The 20,319-nt window shown below is 37.6% G+C and overlaps 1 protein-coding gene across 6 annotated transcripts in view; it reads left to right on the top strand.

Moving 5' to 3' along the window:
* Positions 1-20,319, top strand: part of MGAT5 (alpha-1,6-mannosylglycoprotein 6-beta-N-acetylglucosaminyltransferase) — a 135,617-nt gene that overhangs the window by 51,898 nt on the left and 63,400 nt on the right. For all 6 annotated transcript variants that reach the window (XM_074828607.1, XM_074828609.1, XM_074828608.1 and 3 more), the window contains 3 exons: positions 1,571-1,738; positions 17,530-17,606; positions 19,061-19,150. In XM_074828607.1, coding sequence (XP_074684708.1) covers positions 1,571-1,738; positions 17,530-17,606; positions 19,061-19,150 — 335 coding nt within the window. The remainder of the gene's footprint in view (positions 1-1,570; positions 1,739-17,529; positions 17,607-19,060; positions 19,151-20,319) is intronic.

Below are 20,319 nucleotides of genomic sequence, written 5' to 3'. Positions count from 1 at the left end.
TTTTGTTCTGGTAAGCAGTCTCTTATATGTTTTGGTATCAGTATTAAAAAATGACAGTGTTTAGCCATTTTTTTTCTTCATGATCTGTGTATGCCTTTATGCTATGTTTCTTCCTAATTGTTTCCTGAATTTTATTTTCTTTTACTACTTTTTTCCTAGATTTTTTTTTCCTCCTTCTTACCATGGTTTTGTTCATGTCCCTGTTCCAGTCTTTCCTTTTCTTCTGCACACTATACTGTTTTTACCCCTTTTAAAATAGTCCAGATCATTCGTGCTAAAGATTCCATCTTCTGATCTTTAAATGACAATGGAAAACATAAAGAAAAAGATCTACTTTATGGCTCCGTGGAATAAATATAACTCTCTCCTTTTATTTGGAAAAAATAATTATAAGCTTTCTAAAATAATAGCCTTTTCTTATTTACTCTCTCATTTGCACAAGAATTGGGCTAGTCATGGAAAAAAAATAAAGGCAGCACAAATGTGGAAAAAATACAGCTGATGTAGGGGCAGAGGAATCTCTTCAGATGTATGGAGAAATTTTCTATTACAGATCAGAAAGTTATTTGATTCTAAAGTTGGGGAAAGCAGAAAATGTATTATACATATGCACATGTAATTATTTTATGTAATTAAATGGGAAAATAATGCAAATTCATCATACCAAATTCTTTAATCCTGAGACAAGGGTAAATGAACAAAGAACAATACTTTCTTTCATGTTCTTTGGCTTGTTGCCACTATAATTACACAGTTTAGACTGATAGTGGTCTATTTTTCCCCTCTTGCCCACAGTTCTTTTAGCTTGCCTAACTGTCTATGTTACTTCAAGAAATCTGAACAAAAGGAAAGGGAAAGAAAAAATACCAGAGAACTCTTTCCAGATTGTCATTTGATATGCAAACTCCTGTTATTGTTTGTCGCCTTCCATGTGAAGGAAGTGCTGTGTCAGACCAAATAGATAGGTAGAGGCAATCACCAACAGACTGAAGGAAAGAAACAGGTGATTTGTGGTGTTTTGTGTACATGACAGAAAGGTTGAACTTAACATTTTTTTGCCAATGCAGTTGTGCACTGTTTGGCATACCAAATGAGATGAAGGAGAAGGTTTTTGTACTAACTCAAAGCTTTCCCTTTTGGGAAGGTGATTTTTATTTCCAGGTGACTGAGCATCTAACAGAGTGTTGCTCTGATAGTACTTGAATATGGGTTTAACTTTAGATTCATTATTCTTCAAGCAGTTTCCTATTACCTGGCCTATTACAAAGCATGCTTTTTTTTTTTTTTTGGTTCCCATGTGTGTGTACACTTCACCTTGAGTATAGGATATGTATGTGAGTTGCCGTGTGCTTTATAAAATATACAGGAAGACAAATTCCATGTCCAAGGAAACTTGTATCTGAGGCTGAACAAATTAGGGAATGTTAGTGCATAGAACTGCTAATGAAAAAGATTTGCGCTGAGAAAGTACCTATATATATTCCAGTCTCATTCTTGTATCTATTTTTGATTCTGTCTGACAGTGTGCATTGCATTATTAAGTAATTTAACTTTTCATTTTCATTTGTAGATTTGAAGAAGACACTTGCTGTCTTGTTGGATAATATCTTGCAGCGCATTGGGAAGCTGGAGTCCAAGGTGGAAAATCTTGTGCTTAATGGAACAGGAGCAAACTCTACCAACAATACTACCACTCCTGCTCCCAGCTTAGGAGCAGTTGAAAAGCTTAATGTAGCAGGTGGGTATGGTAATTGTTTAAAATATTTATGGGCTGTTTAATCTGTATTTTTCTCTCTTGGCCATAACCTGATCTTTCAGTGTTAGATATTTGGTATGTTTTAGAAAACAAAATTCAAAGTCTAGCCTGTATCAATGGCAATCTTGAGTCCAGTGGTCTTTTACAAGCTCAGAGGAAGATTTTCTCCTATGGTAACTTGAACACATTGAAGAAAATCAAATTGCCACCAAAGTGGTATAGTCTACCTTGTTCATAGTAGACGTTTCATACTTTAAATGGTTGCACTTTAGAATGATGAAACCGGGCAGAAGTTTTCTCTCTAAGCCTGATTACTTGGATTGGTATGAATCTGCTCTGCATTCTACCATATGCACTTCATTGATTATTCACTAAAAGAAAACATTTATGTTTGTTGCTGGTTATGGTTTAAAAATGTCCTTCCCTACTCTGCTAAATAGCTCTTATGATTTGACACACAGAGATGACCTGCCTGGTACCCTCAGCTTAAATAAATATATGTTTTAACACATCATTTGAAGTCATTAATTTTGTCTTCAGTGAATGGCCTGTTTGCTACCCTTACAACTTCTCAAAGCATTTGAGTCATCCTGTGGTGGTAGAATGGCTTGCTGGCCTCTTTACCTGCACGTCTTGGTTCCTTTAGTGTTCCCAGCTGTGAACGTGGTTGGTGCACTGAATAAATCTTGTTTATACTGCCTGGCCTATTGCCCTGGTTTTGCTCTGCCACCAAGTCTAAACAGGTACTGTCTGTCCTGACCTATAGGAAGGTCTGAGTCTGCCCTGCTAATGATCTTTGCAGTCCCCAAAAGGGAGCAGAGCAGAAGAGTTAGGGCAACTCGGTAAATAGGTTGATAGCTGTGTTCTGAGGTCTGACCTGTGCTTGGATTTCCTGTAAAATATTTCTGTTGCAAGGGTGTTACCCTCTTAAATTTGTCAAAACAGAGAAGCAGATGTTGGGTAGGGTAATGCCACTGAAAGGAAGTCTGGGAGAGCAGATGTACCTGGGATTACCTGAGTACAGTACACCAGCAGAGTTGCTGTCAGCTGCTCTGTTCTAACTTCATTTGCCTGTACCAGGATGTTGAAAGCATATTATCTCTTGGTGAGACAGACCTTTATGTCTCTCTTGCCCTGTAGTAAAAATATGTTTATAAGCATTTACAACAGCCCTTGACAGGTGTGGTTTACTACTGCTTGCCTTGTGGTACCTTTGTTTTTTTTTTTTACCCCTGTGTCTCTTCTCTTGGTTAGACTGAAGGCAGATTAGAAACAAGTAACTGAAGGAGGTGTAGCACCTGCAGACTACTAATTGGGTGAACCGTGTTACTACCACAAGATCTTCACTGGAAGAGCTTCCGCTTCAACGGAGAGTGCTAGTACAGTATTGTCATAGTTTCTGGGCTATGTATAAAATGAAAAACATCCTTGTATATTTTCTTTTTGTAGCTGGGCAAGAGAGAGACTTGATGCTGTTATTTCAATAGATTTGCAGATAATTGGAAGAAGCATACCCATGTGGTTGCTTATAAATTTATAGGCAAAGGATCATTGTTCTTATCTGACCAGGAAACATCTCATCAGTTCTTAGGGTGAACTGAGTTTTGTTTGTTATTCCTGGAGTTTGCTGGATTCACAATTTTAGTACTCACAAGCAACATTTAAGGCACTTGGTAGGAGTTTTCAGTTTGCAGTTTTCATAGCTTTTTGCTGCCTGAGGCTTGCTCTGTGGCAAAGAACACTGTCTTATTAGAGATTCAGTTTTTTACCTTTGACTCTTGGTACACTGTTTAAAATATCTGAAGCAACTGTATTAGACAACAGAAAAACCTTTAGGAAACAGTTTCTTAAGATTTGATTAATGTATTGTTCTGGTGCCTGTTTGGATAATGTTACTGTTCAGGTATCTCCAGGGTACCAATGGGTAGAATAGACCTTGAAGCTAATCCTTGTGTTAAAGTGCTATTATTCATCCATTTAAAGCAGTCAGTGGAAATTCATCTGATCAGAGGCAGCCAAATAGAAATGAAAAACTTGTTTCTACTTCTGTCTTCATAGTAGTTTCCTGACAGTGGCAAACTCTGGAAGCCATATGATTCCAGTAAAAGCATAATATAAATATCTTCTCTGTTAGGAAGGAATTGTTCAGAAAATAAGCTAGGTGAGTAAACATTGTGATTACAATACCAGCTACAGCATTGGTTTTGTTTGTAATTTTTCAACAGCATTCTTTTTTATCGTGCTAGAGCAATTGAGATAATCTGAAAATTTTTGTAGAGAAGGCATTTTGTTACCCAACAGTTTGTCATTTTGCTGGAGTTGAAACGTGTATGTTTACAAACACATGATAGTTCCATTATTTTCTTTATTATAATTTATTCAGCTCTTATGCTATGAAGTGATCGCAGAAAGCAAACATGTTAGGATTACTGTTTCTCTCTTTATGAGTTGTAATATTTTAATGCTGACTTTAGACAAATTCATATTAGCTATTGTTAGTAATTTCACTCTTTCTGTCTGGACCACCTTAGTATATATGGAGCATCCTAACAACATCATGTTTAATATTTTTAGTAATTTTTTTTTAAAGACTTCTTGAGTTTATTTTTTTACAAATCTTTTCTGCTTTGGAGTCGCTGCTTAAAACTCTGAAGTAAATTAAGCATTTTATAGCCTCGTTCATCAGTGCAACAGTGCAGTGTCATTAACAGGTTTCCCTAGAAGAGTCCTGCTTCCAGTGGAGCTACCTCATGCGTTTATTATTTTTGGATTGAGCTGTTGCAGTACACTGAGACCTGATTCTATAATCTGTATAACCATGTCCCTTTACCTGTGGAAAGCATTCCTGAAATAAATGAAGCTTCATGCAGGCTTCATGCAGGCTCCAGGTGCACCTTAGCATCTACTGACACTGCTTGTAAACCTTGGTAGTAAATAGTGGAGTCACTAATCATCCTGAAATCTGCATTTTGTCTTCACTGATCTTGCGTAGTGTACTGTGTGTTTTATACTACCTGAGTAGATACAAGTGATAAAATAAGACATAATAGAATGATAGGAAGGTGATTGTACTGTAAATACTTGTCCCCATTGCTGATTATGATAGGACACAAACTCAACATAATATTTTTATTATAATTGAAAACTAACTACCGTGGCAAGCTAGACTTGTCAATCTGAATGTGCTATGAGCTTTTCTTCATTGTGTGTTTTAAGTATTAGGAACACTTTTGTGGAAAAAAACATAGTATGCTCTTATCTGCAAACAAGGAGGAACAGAGATGATGATGAGTCAACATGTCTTCTCCCAAAGCCTATCTGCAAGTAGAATTTTTTTTATTAGGTACATTGCTGTATTCAGAAAGCAGTCCTAAGAACAGTATCCATATGCTACAGGGAGAGGATCGTGATAATGCAAGAATGCTGGTTTAGTTCCAGGGTCAAGTTACTGAAATCAGTCCAGGTTATGGTTTTATCTGACTTTAATAAACACAACTGGTATGTGACCATGATCCAGATTTATGGATCACAAAATTCTTTTCTGTGAGATTAAGGACACCTGTCCACCTCTTCTGTATAGACAGCTAGAATAATATAAAAAAATGAATATTTATAGTATTAGAATGTGTGGATGTTTTCTTCAGTTCATATATACATTGTTTTTAGCTTAGCTCGGATATGAGTTTGAATGTGACTGTGTAAGTAATCCAGGTAACAGTGAAGAGAATATATGTTGAGAAATGGTTGTAGGTTGCAAAGTGGTTGAAAAATCAATTTGTTTAAGATGCTGACATTTCTCAATGAACTGAGGTCAGAGGGTATTTAATTTTTGCCCAGTATACATCTCGATGGCAAAATGTCTGTTGGTCCAGGGAAGTTCTTATTTATAATTAATCAACTTGCAAGGTTACTTCTTCTAATGCACTACATGTGAGCTAAAACCACCCTTCAGTCACCACAGTCTTCTTGCCATTGCAACATGGAATCCAATGAAGAAAAAAAAAAAATTATGTGTTCTTTTTGATATTTTTAATATTCTTTTGGGTATGTAGATATCTAGACTTTGAGGTTGGTCATTGCAGCTGCCTGGGCAAATAAATTTGAGTAGCTCATGTTCCCCTGAGGAACAGATTTGCTCTGTGCTAGTGGGCAGCAGTTGCCTGTAACTGGATGACAGTGTTAATAAAGGAATACACAGTCTTTGCAGCCTTACGGGTGTAAAAGCAGATGAACCGGATGGATGAGAAAAGACCTAATAATAATGAGTTTTGTAGCTTCTTTTAACACAACTGTAACTACTGTTTCTAACCAGGATGTCATCTGAAGGGCTACCAAATGTCTTCTGAAACTTTTATCAGCAACTTCTGTAGGTTTTCCTGGTGAATAAATGATAGCACCAGTAGCAGAAAGATGAAGTAGGACAGTTTCTTGAAGAAAAGATATTAGGGAAGTACCTGGCTATCAAAAGATACTTCTTTTTAAAAACAAAACAAAAAAAAAAAGAGCAGTGTTCAACAAACCAGGATGTAGTCTTGACTGTGGAAAGCATTAGGCAATGTGAGCCACAGAGTTTGGGGAGGTCCAGGTAAGTGTTGGACCAGGAGGTGTTATAACCTGAAGTATTATGCTAAAATAATCCATTATAAATTACTTCATGAAGGAATGAGCAATACCTTCTCGGAAAGAGCTTGTCAGCAGAGGAAGAAGGAGGCACTGGCATGGGAAATAATCAAACTGTTTATCAGTTTGGAAAAATTACCTATCTTTGTTTTAGGGTTATTAACACAGCCAGAAGTTGAATAATCTCTGGCCAAACAGTAGTCATCATGGCTATTTATGCCTTGTAACAGCCTAATAGAAATGTTTGTGTCTTCCTAAAAATAGTTTTGATAAATTTTTAGCCTGTGCTTTGACCACTGTAGCCTGAACAAGCAATTTATATGATTATTTGGTATTACTTGATACAGAGCCTGTGACGTTCTTTCAGTGAGTAGACTCTTCATTACCATACTGAAACCTGAGATATACTGGTAGTTGGAGATCACCTAGCATAAGTAGAACATATTCTTTGACTAAGATTTATAATTGTACTTTGGGCAGACGTGCAAACATCTAAGAATATGAGTCTGTTTAAAATTTAAGGGCTGTTTGGAAATAAAGTTATTCATCACTTACAAAGGTCTCTTCAACAGTTATGCTCCTTATTTGGCGAGACATGGAGAATTTTTTTTTAAATTGTTCCACCTCTGCTGTCAAGTGTGGAGTAGAACTGAGACGACAGTGGCGAAATCTGCAATGGAAAATAGCGCTCTATGGTGGTGTGTAGAGTTTTTGGCAGATAAAAGGATCTGAAGAAAATCCATCTGGATTATGCTCGTTCATAATAAGAAGGTGATAACAGTTGGTAGCAGGAAATGTTGAGGATTTAGCAAGGACTGTAACTCAGCTGTCTCTGAAGTAGGTGGACTCAGAATTCTATTTGATTAATTTTTTAGTTCCTATTTAGAGACCAGAAATCTCTCTGCCTTTTCAGACTCTCAGACAACTAGCATTGTTAATTTATATGTAGACTGTACTGTGTATTCATATCCTTAGTGTGTTTATGTTTCATGTTTGTAGCGTGGCACTGCACCTGGTTTCATTCTCTGAAGTTAGTTTTGCAGAACTTTTATTGAGGGAAGCCCAAGAGCAAAACAGGTTCTCTTCTCTTTCGGGTTGTGTGAAAGAATAATAGAGCATGAGCTCTTAGTATCGTAAATATCTTTAATCCTAATCTCAAAGGAGCTGAGGGTGGAACCTCTCTGCTAGAGGGTGAGGCTGCATAGATGATGTTAAAAAGCAAAGCCGTGGAGCACCTTGGGTAGTTTGAGTGGGAGGTTAGGTGTTACTTTTTTTTTTCCCCCTCTTTAGATCCATGTGTAAAATCATAACCATACTTTCCTTCTTCTCTCCTCAAAAACATCAAACAATCTGGTTGTTTTGATACCGACAATTTTCAAATGCTTTTTCAGAATCTCCATTTTGTTTATGCAAAGTGTGAATTAATAGTAAAGATACTTACAAGGCTTCAGCTGATTTGTTTCAGAAGCAATAAAGTCCTCTTTTCTTCTCTCTCTCTCTCCTCTGTCTTTATTTGTCCAAGTTGTATCTGAAGAGCTTTTAAGATATTTGGTAGCCATCCTTTCTGCATTTGTGGGAAGTAATGTATTCCCATACGCACAAGAAAGTATTAATCTAAACCTTGGGTGCCTAGCAGATAAAGAGTTTTTGTCAACCTTTGGGACAGGAAGCTTTGAGCTACTGCCACAAGCAACACCCCAGGTAAACTTAAAGTTGCTGTTTTGGAGATAATTAAATGTAAATGGGGAAATATGAAACCATGGCGCTTTCAAGCAGAGCTTGTCTACATGGCTGCTTCAGTTGTAGATGAATCCTTGCTTGCATGTGACAGGCACAAGATCAGTTTGGTTTAGGCCACTTGGCTTTTAAAAGCTGTGCTTTTCTGAGATAACTATGAAAGAAATCCTTGATTTTTGTGGGACAGTATTGCAGTAAGCATATTTCATTGGATAGGGCAATCTGCGTGCACAAACATGATCAAAGAATCAGTCGTTTTCTTCGTGTGGTTTTTTTTTTTTTGGTAAGCAGGGGCTTTGGGGTTTGTGTGTTGTGGGTTGGTTTTTGGTTTGGGCTTTGTTTTGGGGTGGTTTTTTTACTGAATTGTAAACTCTTGCTGTGTTCTTCTGGCAGCTATGGGAAAAAACTTGATTTGAGCGAGCTAAAACTGTTTCGATTCCTCAGACTTTAAAACACTGCTAAATAATAGTGGTATTAATTCCGAATATGCATGTTGCAAAATGATTTTTTTAAAAATAAAACTGTTGATTTAAAGCAAGGGCCAAGATGTTCTGAGGCCATTGTCATCACTCCACTGTGCTTGTTCAGTGAAAAGCTAAATTTTTGATAAAGTGTTATTATCTAACACCTCAGATAGTATAACTGCACCGAAAACTGTGCCAGACTGGTTGTTTACAAAATGTTCTTTTGCCTTGAAAAGTGTTGCTTTGGAAGATTTTAATTGTGTCTCTTTGATCCCATAAAAATGAGCAAGTGGTGAAGGTTCATGTCAAATCCTCCTCCACACCCCTCTTGTACATAGATGATACTTGCAGAACTCTTTCTAAGACTAAGAATGGTTAAGTCAGGTTGCTGTATGTAGCACTGCTCAGTGAGGGAGAGTATTTTTGGTGTATGTTGAAAGTTTCCATAGCTTTTCTGCCTTATGCATTAACTTGTTCTGCTGTATTGACTGTTGAGTTATCTTTTAACAACTTTAGTGTTAACATCTTTAAAGTCACTCATTAGGATGCAGACTTCAGTATTTACTTGTCATTTAAGACATGATGGCTTGGATGCCTGTCAGATATCTGGCATTTTTTGTGAATATGTAGCAAGGCAGCCTGACAAGTCAGCTTTGGCAGTGCTGCAAGCAGACTTTTTATTTAATGTTATTATGGTGAGAATGACCTTTGTCATGGTATTTCCGTGTCCTCCTTCCTAAAGACTTGGGATTGACACACTGAAGCCTTTTAGGTGGGGAGGAAGACTCGGGTAACTTCATGATCAGTTGATATCTTTCCATGGCTCTCTTTCCAATGAACTTTGTTACACATATAACAGCCTCATTAGTTTTAGCAGTCTGCAACCACAATTCACCCCATAGTTCCGTACTTGCAGAGACAAACTAGATTAAAAAAAGCTAAGATATTGTGTATTATTTTGAATTTCTGACGCTGTCTTCCTGTCTTAAGAGGACTACAGCAGGCTTTTCTTCAGCTAACATAGTATGTACAAGGTTCTGTATGGTCATGCCTTAAAAAACAAACTTCTTGTCCCCACAGAATATCTGTGTGTACGAGATGTAATAGGATGGGGGCTGCACTGGTTCTAACAGCCAAGATTATGGATTTCTGAGGGTGATGCTTTGCTTTGACTCATATTATTGTGCCTTAATCATTGTATTCTTTTTCCACACTGTATATAATACCAAGCAGTTTTTCCCATTTTGCTATCCATTTGCCTCTCACAAAGGCAGTAGCACGATGCTGGGGAGAATTGTGTGTTTTCAAGCCTCACTATTGCAGCACAGTGTAATGACTGTGCAGAAGACCACACGTGAATATTTTCTGCTGCAGTGCTAAGCTGTATTAGTAATGCTGAAGGGGTCTGTTAGTGGTCCCCTGGGCTGCATTTTGATTAACCACTTGACTACTACTTGAATTCTCCTAACACTGCATTGATTACAGTAGCGTTAATGGAACACAGCAGCACAGTTGGTGTGAGGATGGACTAGCAGTAGAAAAGTTAATTTTCTTTAAATCATGCCAATGCTTTGCTACTGAATTTTCTAAAATGTTAGTAGAAAGCATTTTGTACTCTGCATTTAAAATCTTGAAACCTTTAGCTCATTTCATTGAATATGTTGATAGTGTTGATATGTTGACACTGCAAATCCTCTCTTTAAAGAAATCTTACCAGCTGGAGATGAAAAATATGAATTAAATTGAGAATGTGTTAATTAGTGGGAGAAGGGAAAGGAGACCTTAAACAAGCCAACCAGTCCTAACTACAGTGTTGTGTCTAAGCATAGATACCAGATTTCAGAATTGAAATAGAAACAAGAGAAGGATTCCATGAAGTAAAGTAAGAATATATTAATGATCAAAACCAGAAAGAGAACAAATAGAGGTAAAATTGGTGAATAGACTTGATCAGATGTGATTGCTCTGTCCTTTTCATACTAAGGACATTTCTGATTTTATGAGCTTTCCTGATGGGAAACACTTTTGAGTTGAGCTATTACCTGTGCTATATATCAAAAGATATTCTAATAAGCTTTTTTGTACTAGTCTGAAAAAATTGAGTTTTAGCCTCAAGGTTCCAAAGTATATAAAGTTTTGTGTCATGTTAAATTTTAAGACATTTCCATTCTCTGAAGAATGAAGAGTTGGCCCTTAGCAGACTAGATAGGCTGCTGGAGTCACAGTTTGCAATTTCAGCAGTATTGTGGCTTTTTCATTTGCTTTAACCAATATTGCTATTTTAAAACTTATGACAAATAGAATACCTATCAAACAACAGTCACTGTTGAGTAGCTAATTATAACTGTTACTCAATTTACTGGCTTAGTGGATTATTTCTAGACTGCCTAACTGTCTGCTGGATAAAAATTGAAGCAGAATTTTTTTAGCCTGTTACAAAGCACATTATTTGAAGGATGTGCAATATAGGAAAGGGACAAAATATGTATGTAGCACTCACTATTGCTTATTTTTGCTGTTTTGTTAAAGAGTAACAAGGAAGCAAACAAAAAAAATCAATTCCCTATCACAGATTGTGTTTTTAATCACATAATTCTTTCTTGGGTGTTGTAGAGCTTCTCTAAAACAGACAAAACTTGGGGACATGAAGTTTAATTGCAAGAGACAATTAAGACCAGTAGCTGTGAACTGGGATTTAAAGAGAGCGTTGTCAAAGGCATGGGGTTTTAGCTGATATAGTTGCTCATACAGAGCGACAAGGAAGAAGTATCTTTTCCAGTTGAAGGTTAGGTGGCTTAGCTTAAATCTGCCAAGTCATTCATGCTAATGTGCTAGACTTTGCACTGAAATAACTGATGATTGTTCACAGGTTCAGCACCTGCTGTGCACTAACGATCTCTGATGCAGAGCTGTGTATCTTTGAACAGCCACAGGCATTTGCGAAGTGAACATATGGTTCCTTTCTAAACATGGGGATGTAGTTTGTTAGTTATGTATTGAATAACCCATGACCTCACAAACAGACCACTGTATTTAAAGAGTTCTCTTAAATCTAGATTGGTGTTTTATCAATACTTTCTAATTTTTCCAGGATAATCTGTAACAACTGTGTGCTCTTAGGTTTATAAGATGCTCACATTCATATTTTCAATTTGTCAGTGAATTGACTTTTAATGTAAGATCATATGAGATAAATTTTTAATAATTATGTCTTTGCACAACAGCAGTCAAGAGGAGATAAGCTGCGTATGACTTCAAAAACAGGTGTCTAGAATAGAAATTAATATCATGGCTCACACAAAGCTTAAAAGAAAAAAGTGTGTGCATTAACTACTGTTGCTTTGTACTGACTTGACAGTTGCTGTATTTCTAACTTTTTTGGCTGTAAGTTCTAAGTTTTGGCTGGGAAAAGAGATCTCAGAACTTGCATTTTAAATTAAATAAATCCTAATTAAGGATAAAAATCCTCATGGTTTCTCAAATACTGTTTTCCAGCAAAACTAACTTTAATGTCTGGCTTAATGATGTATTTTTCCCCTTCAGGAAAGAACTATCCAGCATGAATTTGGTAACAGCATAATACATTTATCCAGATGTTTTTAACAAGAATCTTCATAAGATACTGGGATTTGGGTTTTTTCAACATCTTCAAAACTAGTTGTATTTTAATACTTGCTTTCTGTGGTTTGGAAGACCCTGGTGTGTAGATCAGCGTCATGGTTTAACCCCAGCCAGTAACTAACCATCACACAGCTGCTCACTCGCTCTTCCCCCCCCCCCCCCCCCCCCCATCTCACTCGGGAGGGACTGGGAAGAGTAAAACTTGGGAAAACTTGTAGGTTGAGATAAAGGCAGTTTAATAAGTAAAGCAAAAGCCACGCACACAAGCAAAGGAAAACAAGGAATTCACCACTTCCCATCAGCAGGCAGGTGTTCAGCCATCTCCAGGAAAGCCAGGCTCCATCTCGCATAACAGTGACTTGGGAAGACAAACGCCATCACTCCAAATGTCCCCACTTCCTCCTCCTTCCCCCAGCTTTATATGCTGAGCATGATGTCCTATGGTCTAGGATATCCCAGGGTCAGCTGTCCCGCTATGTCCCCTCCCAGCTCCTTGTGCACCCCCAGCCTCCTCACTGGTGGGGTGGTGTGAGAAGCAGAAAAAGCCTTGACGCTGTGTAAGCAGTGCTCAGCAGTAAAGAAAACATCTCTGTGTTATCAATGCTGTTTACAGCACAAATCCAAAACATAGTCCCCTGCTAGCTACTATGAAGAAAATTGACTCTGTCCCAGCCAAAACCAGTACAATCAGCATCCCCAGGGTTCCACTTGCTTCATCTCCCTTGTCTTTGTGATCCATTCAAAAGTGTAAAGTGTTGAGGTTGGTCCCGACTGTCCATGTGATGTGCAAGATTTGTTCCCCTCTGGATTCCTCTTTAAGAAGAGCCAGCTCTTAGTTAGCATGGAATATCAAAGCATATACATGAAAAAGGAGTGAGCTAATTTTGGCAGTATGGGCCCACTCTGAGCTGGAGACACACTAGGGAATACTGTCCTACCATCACTGCTTCTGCTGGTCCAGCTGTGCAGCAAGGTTTGATGAGGGCAAGCTGGACTGTTAATTTGTAGCTATGAATTTGTATTTAAAGAAGCTGCTTGCAGCTTTCTTGACTTTAGATATTTTACATGGATGTTTTCTATTTATAACTGTAGTTCAGAAAAGCTAGTTTAGTAAGGATGGGGAAGGGAGCCTTTTTGTTGCTCACAGGCTACTAGCTGTTACCAATAGACTTCAGCACACCCTCCATGCCTAGTGAGCCGCTAGAGGAGCAGAAATGTAATTCTTCATACAGGTTCTGATCATTAAGGAAGAAAAAAGTTGGAAGGGCTCTTTCTCAACCTAGAACTCCTACTGACTATGGCCAAGAAGGGGTTCAGCTTCAGTGCAAGTAGTTCACTGGAACCATCGAAACTATTCACAAGTGAATTCAGACTTTTGCATTTAATTCTCAGGCTTATGTGTGGAAACCAGTATGTTCCCATACTGACTTGCCCATTTCTGCAGGCAGTGTGTTGCTTTGGACAACCTTCTTGGTGAAGATGGGTTTCCAGTCTGATTACATCAGCTAACTTCTTATTTCCAGGCACGAAGGGAAGATTGCTCGTCTAGGGGGTACTCGGATGGAACAGAGCTTTTCTCTATTGCTTCTTATGTTCTTTCACATTCATTTCCTCTTATATGCGTATATTGTTACACTTGGTTCAGCTCTGGATAATACTTTATGTAAATTCTTTCATGGGACAGTTTGTATTTAAGCTTTATAGAATTGCCTTTGCTATGCTATTGCCTGATTAGTAGTTGTGAATGAAGGAAGTCGAAGTTGATACAGGTGTTTGGGATAGATCCATGGTAAGGCTGAGTGGGAAAATGGAGTGGGGAGCTGGTGAGCATGTGAAGCATTTTCAGAGTCTGTAAGGGGGGAAAAATGATGTTAACGTTTTTGAGGAAGGTGAATCCTAGGAGTGTTTACTGTTGCTGTCAAGGAAGGGGAAAGATGTTGGGTACTATTTGAAATACTACTAGAGACATTAATACTTCACCAAGCATTTCAATGTGGTTAGAGGTGATCATGGTGGGCGTTAGTGTTCTGTGTTCCCTATACATATAGATTGTCCTGGAGAGATCAGTATGCTCTTTGTATGTAAATCATCCCCATGGAAGAGCAAGAGTGGGACTGCTCTGGAAAAGCCCTAGTGCAGCTGGCTCCAGGAGAGACCAGAAGCCTGAGAAAATCTGTAGCTTGTACCAACATAAATGTCTGCCTTTTGCTTTTTACTTTTTCGAATGGGCAGGAACAGGGAGAGCTGGGAGGGTTGGCTTTCTGCTTGGAAAGTATCTGTATGTAGTACTGCCACAGCTGCTCTGAGCTGTTGAAGTGTGTGGCTGGTGCAATACGTGACTGTTGGAAGATGGCAGTTTTTATTCTTGCAAGCAGATCTTGCAAATACAGGGGTCCTGTAGAACCTTGTGAACAATGAACACTAGCCAAGATCACTGCTCATCTACAAAAACACACTTGCATGCAGAAAATGTGTTTACACATGACAAAAGCAAACAGGTATCTAGACTACAGTTGTGTATCTACCAATAATGAGGCCATGCTCTGTATTTTGTGTTTTTTTTCTCCATCTTTCCTTTCTTTGACAGGTCACAAGATACCCATTAAAATGCAATATGGTATAAGTCATACGCCTAGCACACTAGGTATTTATGTTGTAAAACAGAGTTATATTTTGTGCTTATGTATTACCCTGTACTTAAAAGGACTTCAGAAGAAGAGAAGGTTTGCTTGACTGCTAACTTTCTGAAGTGGAAAGCCATCATATGATAACATAATTAGCTTGAGATAGAAGACATTTTTTTTATTTTAAATGATGAAGTTTGGTGGATCCTTCATGTTGGCGAGTTACACCTTCCAATCAACAGAAAGAGCAGAATAGCAGCTTTTGAGTACTTTTGAAGAATAAGGAACTGAAGGAGTCATATTAAGTCTAAGGAGGAATGACAATCTCGTAGAGGAAGATTATTTAGCCCAGAGCAAGCAGTGCAAAGGCTGTATGTTACACTTTAAGTGTCTTTGCTAGGCTGTGCCACTGGCACCTCCTGCAGCTGCAGTCCCCAGGGGACTGTCATTCCCACCTCTGCTTTGCTTCCTCTGTAGTGCCGATCAAAGTTTCTGGTTTCAAGTAATACTTTTGGGCAAGAACTATTTTTAACTGATTTCGTATCAGTGATCCAACCAAGAGTCAAGTGAGTGGTAGAGCTGGCCTGGCGATCAGTGGGTAGTGACTGAGGAACTGTACCCCTTAAGAAAACACTGTTGCAGAGGAAAAGGTATGTGGAAATGTATGTTGAATACCATTAATAATACCTTCTCTTTAAGGGTTTAATAGATATCTCTTGCCTTTCTGAAAACTGGTAATTACAGTTAGTTGGTTCTATATATAGTAGCTATGGGGGGAAGCAAGAAAACCTTTGAGCATGACAAGTATAACTGAAAATTGATAGGAAGACTTGTTTGACTGAATAGAATTGCCCAGACATTCTGAATTTTCAACCCTAAGTTTGTTATGATGCTGAAAGTTGAACTTCCCCTGTGGTTGAATTGCCCCTCTGGTGTTATGTATTTCAGATGTCTTTTATGTTTTAGGAAGATCTGAATTTGACATGCCTTTTGAAAAGCTCTGTACTTATTTTGTATTCAAGCTTATGAGTTTGAAGGGGGAAAAAAGCTCACAGTTTAGACCATGAAGCTCTTCTAATGGCATTATATTGATTACCGAAAATTGCTATAATTTTAACTATGCCTTTTTTTGGTTTAAGGTAGGTTTGTTACTGTTTGATCGCAAAGCACTGATTTCAATGTGATTCAAGTGGAAGGTCTGATCCCTGAACTGTAGTAAAGCAAAAAGTCCTATTGTTATCTAACTGTACTTGCTGAATTTAGAATATAATTTAAATTGTTGATATCTGTATGCATGCTCTGGGTGTTCTTGGAGCAGAAATCAGAGCTGTAGATGTCAGTGGTCTAGTCTGCAAGAATCCTATAAGGATAAGAAGATAGGGAGAATATTTTTAAAGTGCTTATTGATTTGAAATTACAAAGTCATCTTAAAAACTACTTTGCTTCAATGTTATTGTCATTGACAGTACAGCTCAGGTTGTTAAATTGCTGCTGCTGTTGCAGAGACTGCCAAATAAGTGTCGTCTTCCTGGCATGATTCTTCTTTCCCCATCCATTCCATTTTGCAATGCTTCACTCACATTTCAAGTTTTATCTTTAAAAGATATTTGAGAAAAAATGGAAAATATTCAGATAAATCAGGAGGTGTTTTTTGTATATAATACAACATTCTAACTTTGATCCACTGATCTTGTCACTACTCTAATGCTGCAGCCTTTTTTCTTCTGAGATCTCTAATTAGCATATTCTGGGTGAAGTCGTGCAGTGTAACTGCCATAGCATGAAGTGTTCCTAGGCTGATGGATGGCTGGCTTTAATGATCTTGATTCATGCCCATGGGAAAAGCCAGAAATGATGCAGGTATAATTTAGATAACTCTGGGATGAACTGCCTAAATTGAAAACCTTATCATTCGCTGCCTTTGGCAAGATTCTCTATACCACGTTAATCATTTTTCTTGCCTTAAAGGTCTGTGTTAGAGGGTTCTTCTAAGTTCTTAGAAAAAAATCCCATCCTGGAATTGATGTGGTAACGTCCTTTAAACCTGCTCCTTTTTCCTTGGCTCATGGGCTAGAAGTGTTGCTCTGTATTACACTCTTCAATGTGTTCCAAAAATCTAGCGTGATAAAATATTAAAATAGGCAAAAAAGAAAAAAATTCTTGGGAGACCATAGGAAATATTTCTCATGAGATGTGATGTAGTGCTACTCAGTTGTAAGATTATATTGCAGCATTATTAATTGGGTCATATTATCTGATGCCAAATTTTGGATCATGGGTACTTGATAAAGTGGTAACAGAACTTGAAAAACTAGTTTTTATGTTTAAGAGCAATATATAACTTACAAATGTTTGACAATTGGAAGCAAGTTGTTGCAATTTAGTAATTTTAAGCACTGATTAGTTGATTAGGAAGATATTTTGCTTTTTATTATTCTCAGAATGGATTGGCTTAATTTTTAGGTCTTCGTAGACCAGTTTTTGTAATTCAGCACTTTTACCGCAAGTCAGAGTTGAAATCTATGCAACAATTTTCTTCTATAGTCAAAAAAGAGCACACTGAGTTTTAATGTTGTAACAAATATTGCACAGTACCTCTCTTCAGTCAGTTTGGATTGTGGATTCATGAAAATAAAAGGAAGGATTCATTAGGTTATCTGTCAGAACTGTAAAATGAAATTCAATTATGGTCTATGTTTCTCTTTAGATCTCATAAATGGAGCCCAAGAACAGTGTGAATTGCCTCCTATGGATGGTTTTCCTCACTGTGAAGGGAAAATAAAGGTAAGTGAACTGTTTTTAATCTTATTATGTGTGTTCTATTAAAAACTGAATGTATGTTGCAATAGGTCACTACTCAGGCAATGGGATAAAACAAGAACAACTGGGTCAAAAAAGAGGATATTTAGGAGTGTCACTACAGCATTGCTTACCTCAAGCGTTTAATACCACTGCTGCAGACAAATAGAATGTCATCCTATTAAGACAGGAATAAAATGCCATATTATATTAAAATGCTATATTATTTAATAAAATGCTTGTCTTGTTATTTAGAAATTTGCTTCTCCTTTTTGAAAAGCTCTGTTTTCTTCCCCATTATGAGTCATTTGGCATTCCCTTACCCCAGAACTGGGATTCTGTGTATACCTCACTGCATCCCTTCCTCTGTTTCAGCAAGACATTTGTTTATACTTCTTTCCCCTCTTTGCCAATAGCTCTGTCCAGTTCCTCCCTTCCCCTTTTCTGTTAAAGGCATTCTGCATCTTCTGCTCACAAGCTAGGCACCGCACTAAGAGTGCAACCAGAACTTTGGGGGTCACAGCTGATTCTGCATAAACCCTATATTTTACTAATAATGCAGTTTGAAAGGCCAAATATTGAAAGCCATCAGACTTAGGTTGGAAAGGGAAAACAACAACAAAAAAGCCCAGCCAACAACAACAACAAAACCAAACAAAACAAAAGAACACCCCAACAAACTTGCAGAGAATGGAGGAGTTTGGTGTTTTTTCCTCAAGATACATTTCAAATGTAAGAATATTGTTTTAGTAGTGGGGGACAAAAGTAAAATTGCAGGACACTTGAATATCATTATCAAATATTACAGTTTATTTCTGAAAGTGATAACAAATAACTACCAAAGTATACATGAAATTATTACCTTTTCGCTAAATAAAATTCTTAGACAATAGTATTAAAAAAATAATAATCTGTAAATATTAAATCTCTGTGTTTTGATCTGTTTTGAGCAACTGGCTGCATAGTGACTATGTAGTACATTATTTGAATATTAAAATACAAATTTAAATTAACTACTTCCTCAGAAATGGCAGATTCTTGGCAGAATCGGGCAGATTTCAATCTTGGTAACTGAAATGATCTGTTAAATTCCAGAGGAAGTGTAACACAGGGGGGCAATGCAGTCAACTCCAGCCACACCCATATGTCTGGATCCTGATTACATTCTCCTTTTGATATTTGTCTCTGCTTGCCTGGCTACCAGTTTGTGTAAACTGTGCTCACATCTGGTATGTAGTTACTTCCTCAGCGTAGCTGAAGGCAGAGATGCTGTATGCTGCAAAATAGTAATAAAATTCCTTTTTTGTTATTTATGATTTTTATCTGGTTGGATATAGTCGTTTGCAGCTTTCCCCTGTTATTCCTGAGTTCAGTGTGAAATAGTATGGAGTTTTACATGGTACTTAAAACTAACAGACGGTGTTTTTGTTCTGTTACAGTGGATGAAAGATATGTGGCGATCGGATCCCTGTTATGCAAGTTATGGTGTAGATGGGTCCACATGCTCCTTTTTTATTTACCTCAGTGAGGTCAGTAATCTTTTAATCTGCAGAATGGGAACATCACAGTGCCTCCATATTTTTGGTAACTGCAAACTTTTTTCAAAAAAAATCATAACTTTCTTCAGAAAAGAGGAAAAGGCTATTAAAAGTGTGTTGCTATTATTCATAAGCCCTCCAGGGGTTTCTAGCCTGGAGAATTCTAATGTTTATAACTGAAGTGATGTAAGCAGCGACACTCTCCAGGGAGTCCACGCTAGGTATCCTGTTAAACTGAAATACGAAGCTCAGGCCTAGATCCTTGCCTCTGAACATTTTTTCTGTTGATTTCTATGTAGATCCTGAGGTAGTAATAGGGAGGCATTTTAGGGGAGGCATTTGGTATGTAAAATTTGGAAAGTGGAACTAGATGGTACATCTTCCTAAGCATCATGGCCACTTCCTGGTTGGAGACTGTTCATGAATTGTGGAGGTTGTTAACAGAAAACAAAAAAACCACTGAAAGTCATGTTTTTGAGTGAAGTTACAGATATATTGGCTAAAGCTTTTGTTACCTGTCAGAACCAAAGGCCCAGTTTTGTACACAGCTGAGTAAGGTGCTGGCCCTGGTATTTTTTCTACAGACTTCCTGTTTCCAGAGTAACCCTTGTTTTCCAAGAATTAATTTTGTCAATCAATTATTATGAGCTCTATTACTGGCTTGTAGTGTGTGTGCCAGTAGCAGTCAGGTGTATTTGATCACTTGACCTTTTCTTTCTTATTAGTAAAATTTTGATAACTTATGGCAGCTGATCTTGGAAGTAATATTGTTATCTGGTGGCTTACTGCTTGTAAAGAACTGCAAGAGCCCATGTGACTGCAGAATTGCAAACTACTATTAATTTTGTAGTTTCTGCAGGATTGGGGGTGGTGGGGCTGGTTTTTTAAGTTACATATCTGAGATTAAAACTGTAAGTCTATCATATAAGTAACTCTGTTGTAATAAAAGCAGTTTCTGTTAATTTACTCAGTTGACTGTCATTAAACTATTGGGGGCATTGCTTGAAGCAGCAGTAATAGTTAAATGCATATCCAAAACATTTATCTGAAGAGATAAAAAAGGCTGAGTTGAATCACAAATTTGACTCATTCCATTGCTAGTACCAAGTGTTGATGTATTTATGGGCTATAAAGCTGGGGAAGGAAAAGATACATGATGA

Source organism: Strix aluco, chromosome 6 (genome assembly GCF_031877795.1).
Source record: "Strix aluco isolate bStrAlu1 chromosome 6, bStrAlu1.hap1, whole genome shotgun sequence".
Classification (NCBI taxonomy): domain Eukaryota; kingdom Metazoa; phylum Chordata; class Aves; order Strigiformes; family Strigidae; genus Strix; species Strix aluco.
Note: the sequence above shows the minus strand (reverse complement) of the source record. Positions and strands in the feature narration are given on the sequence as shown.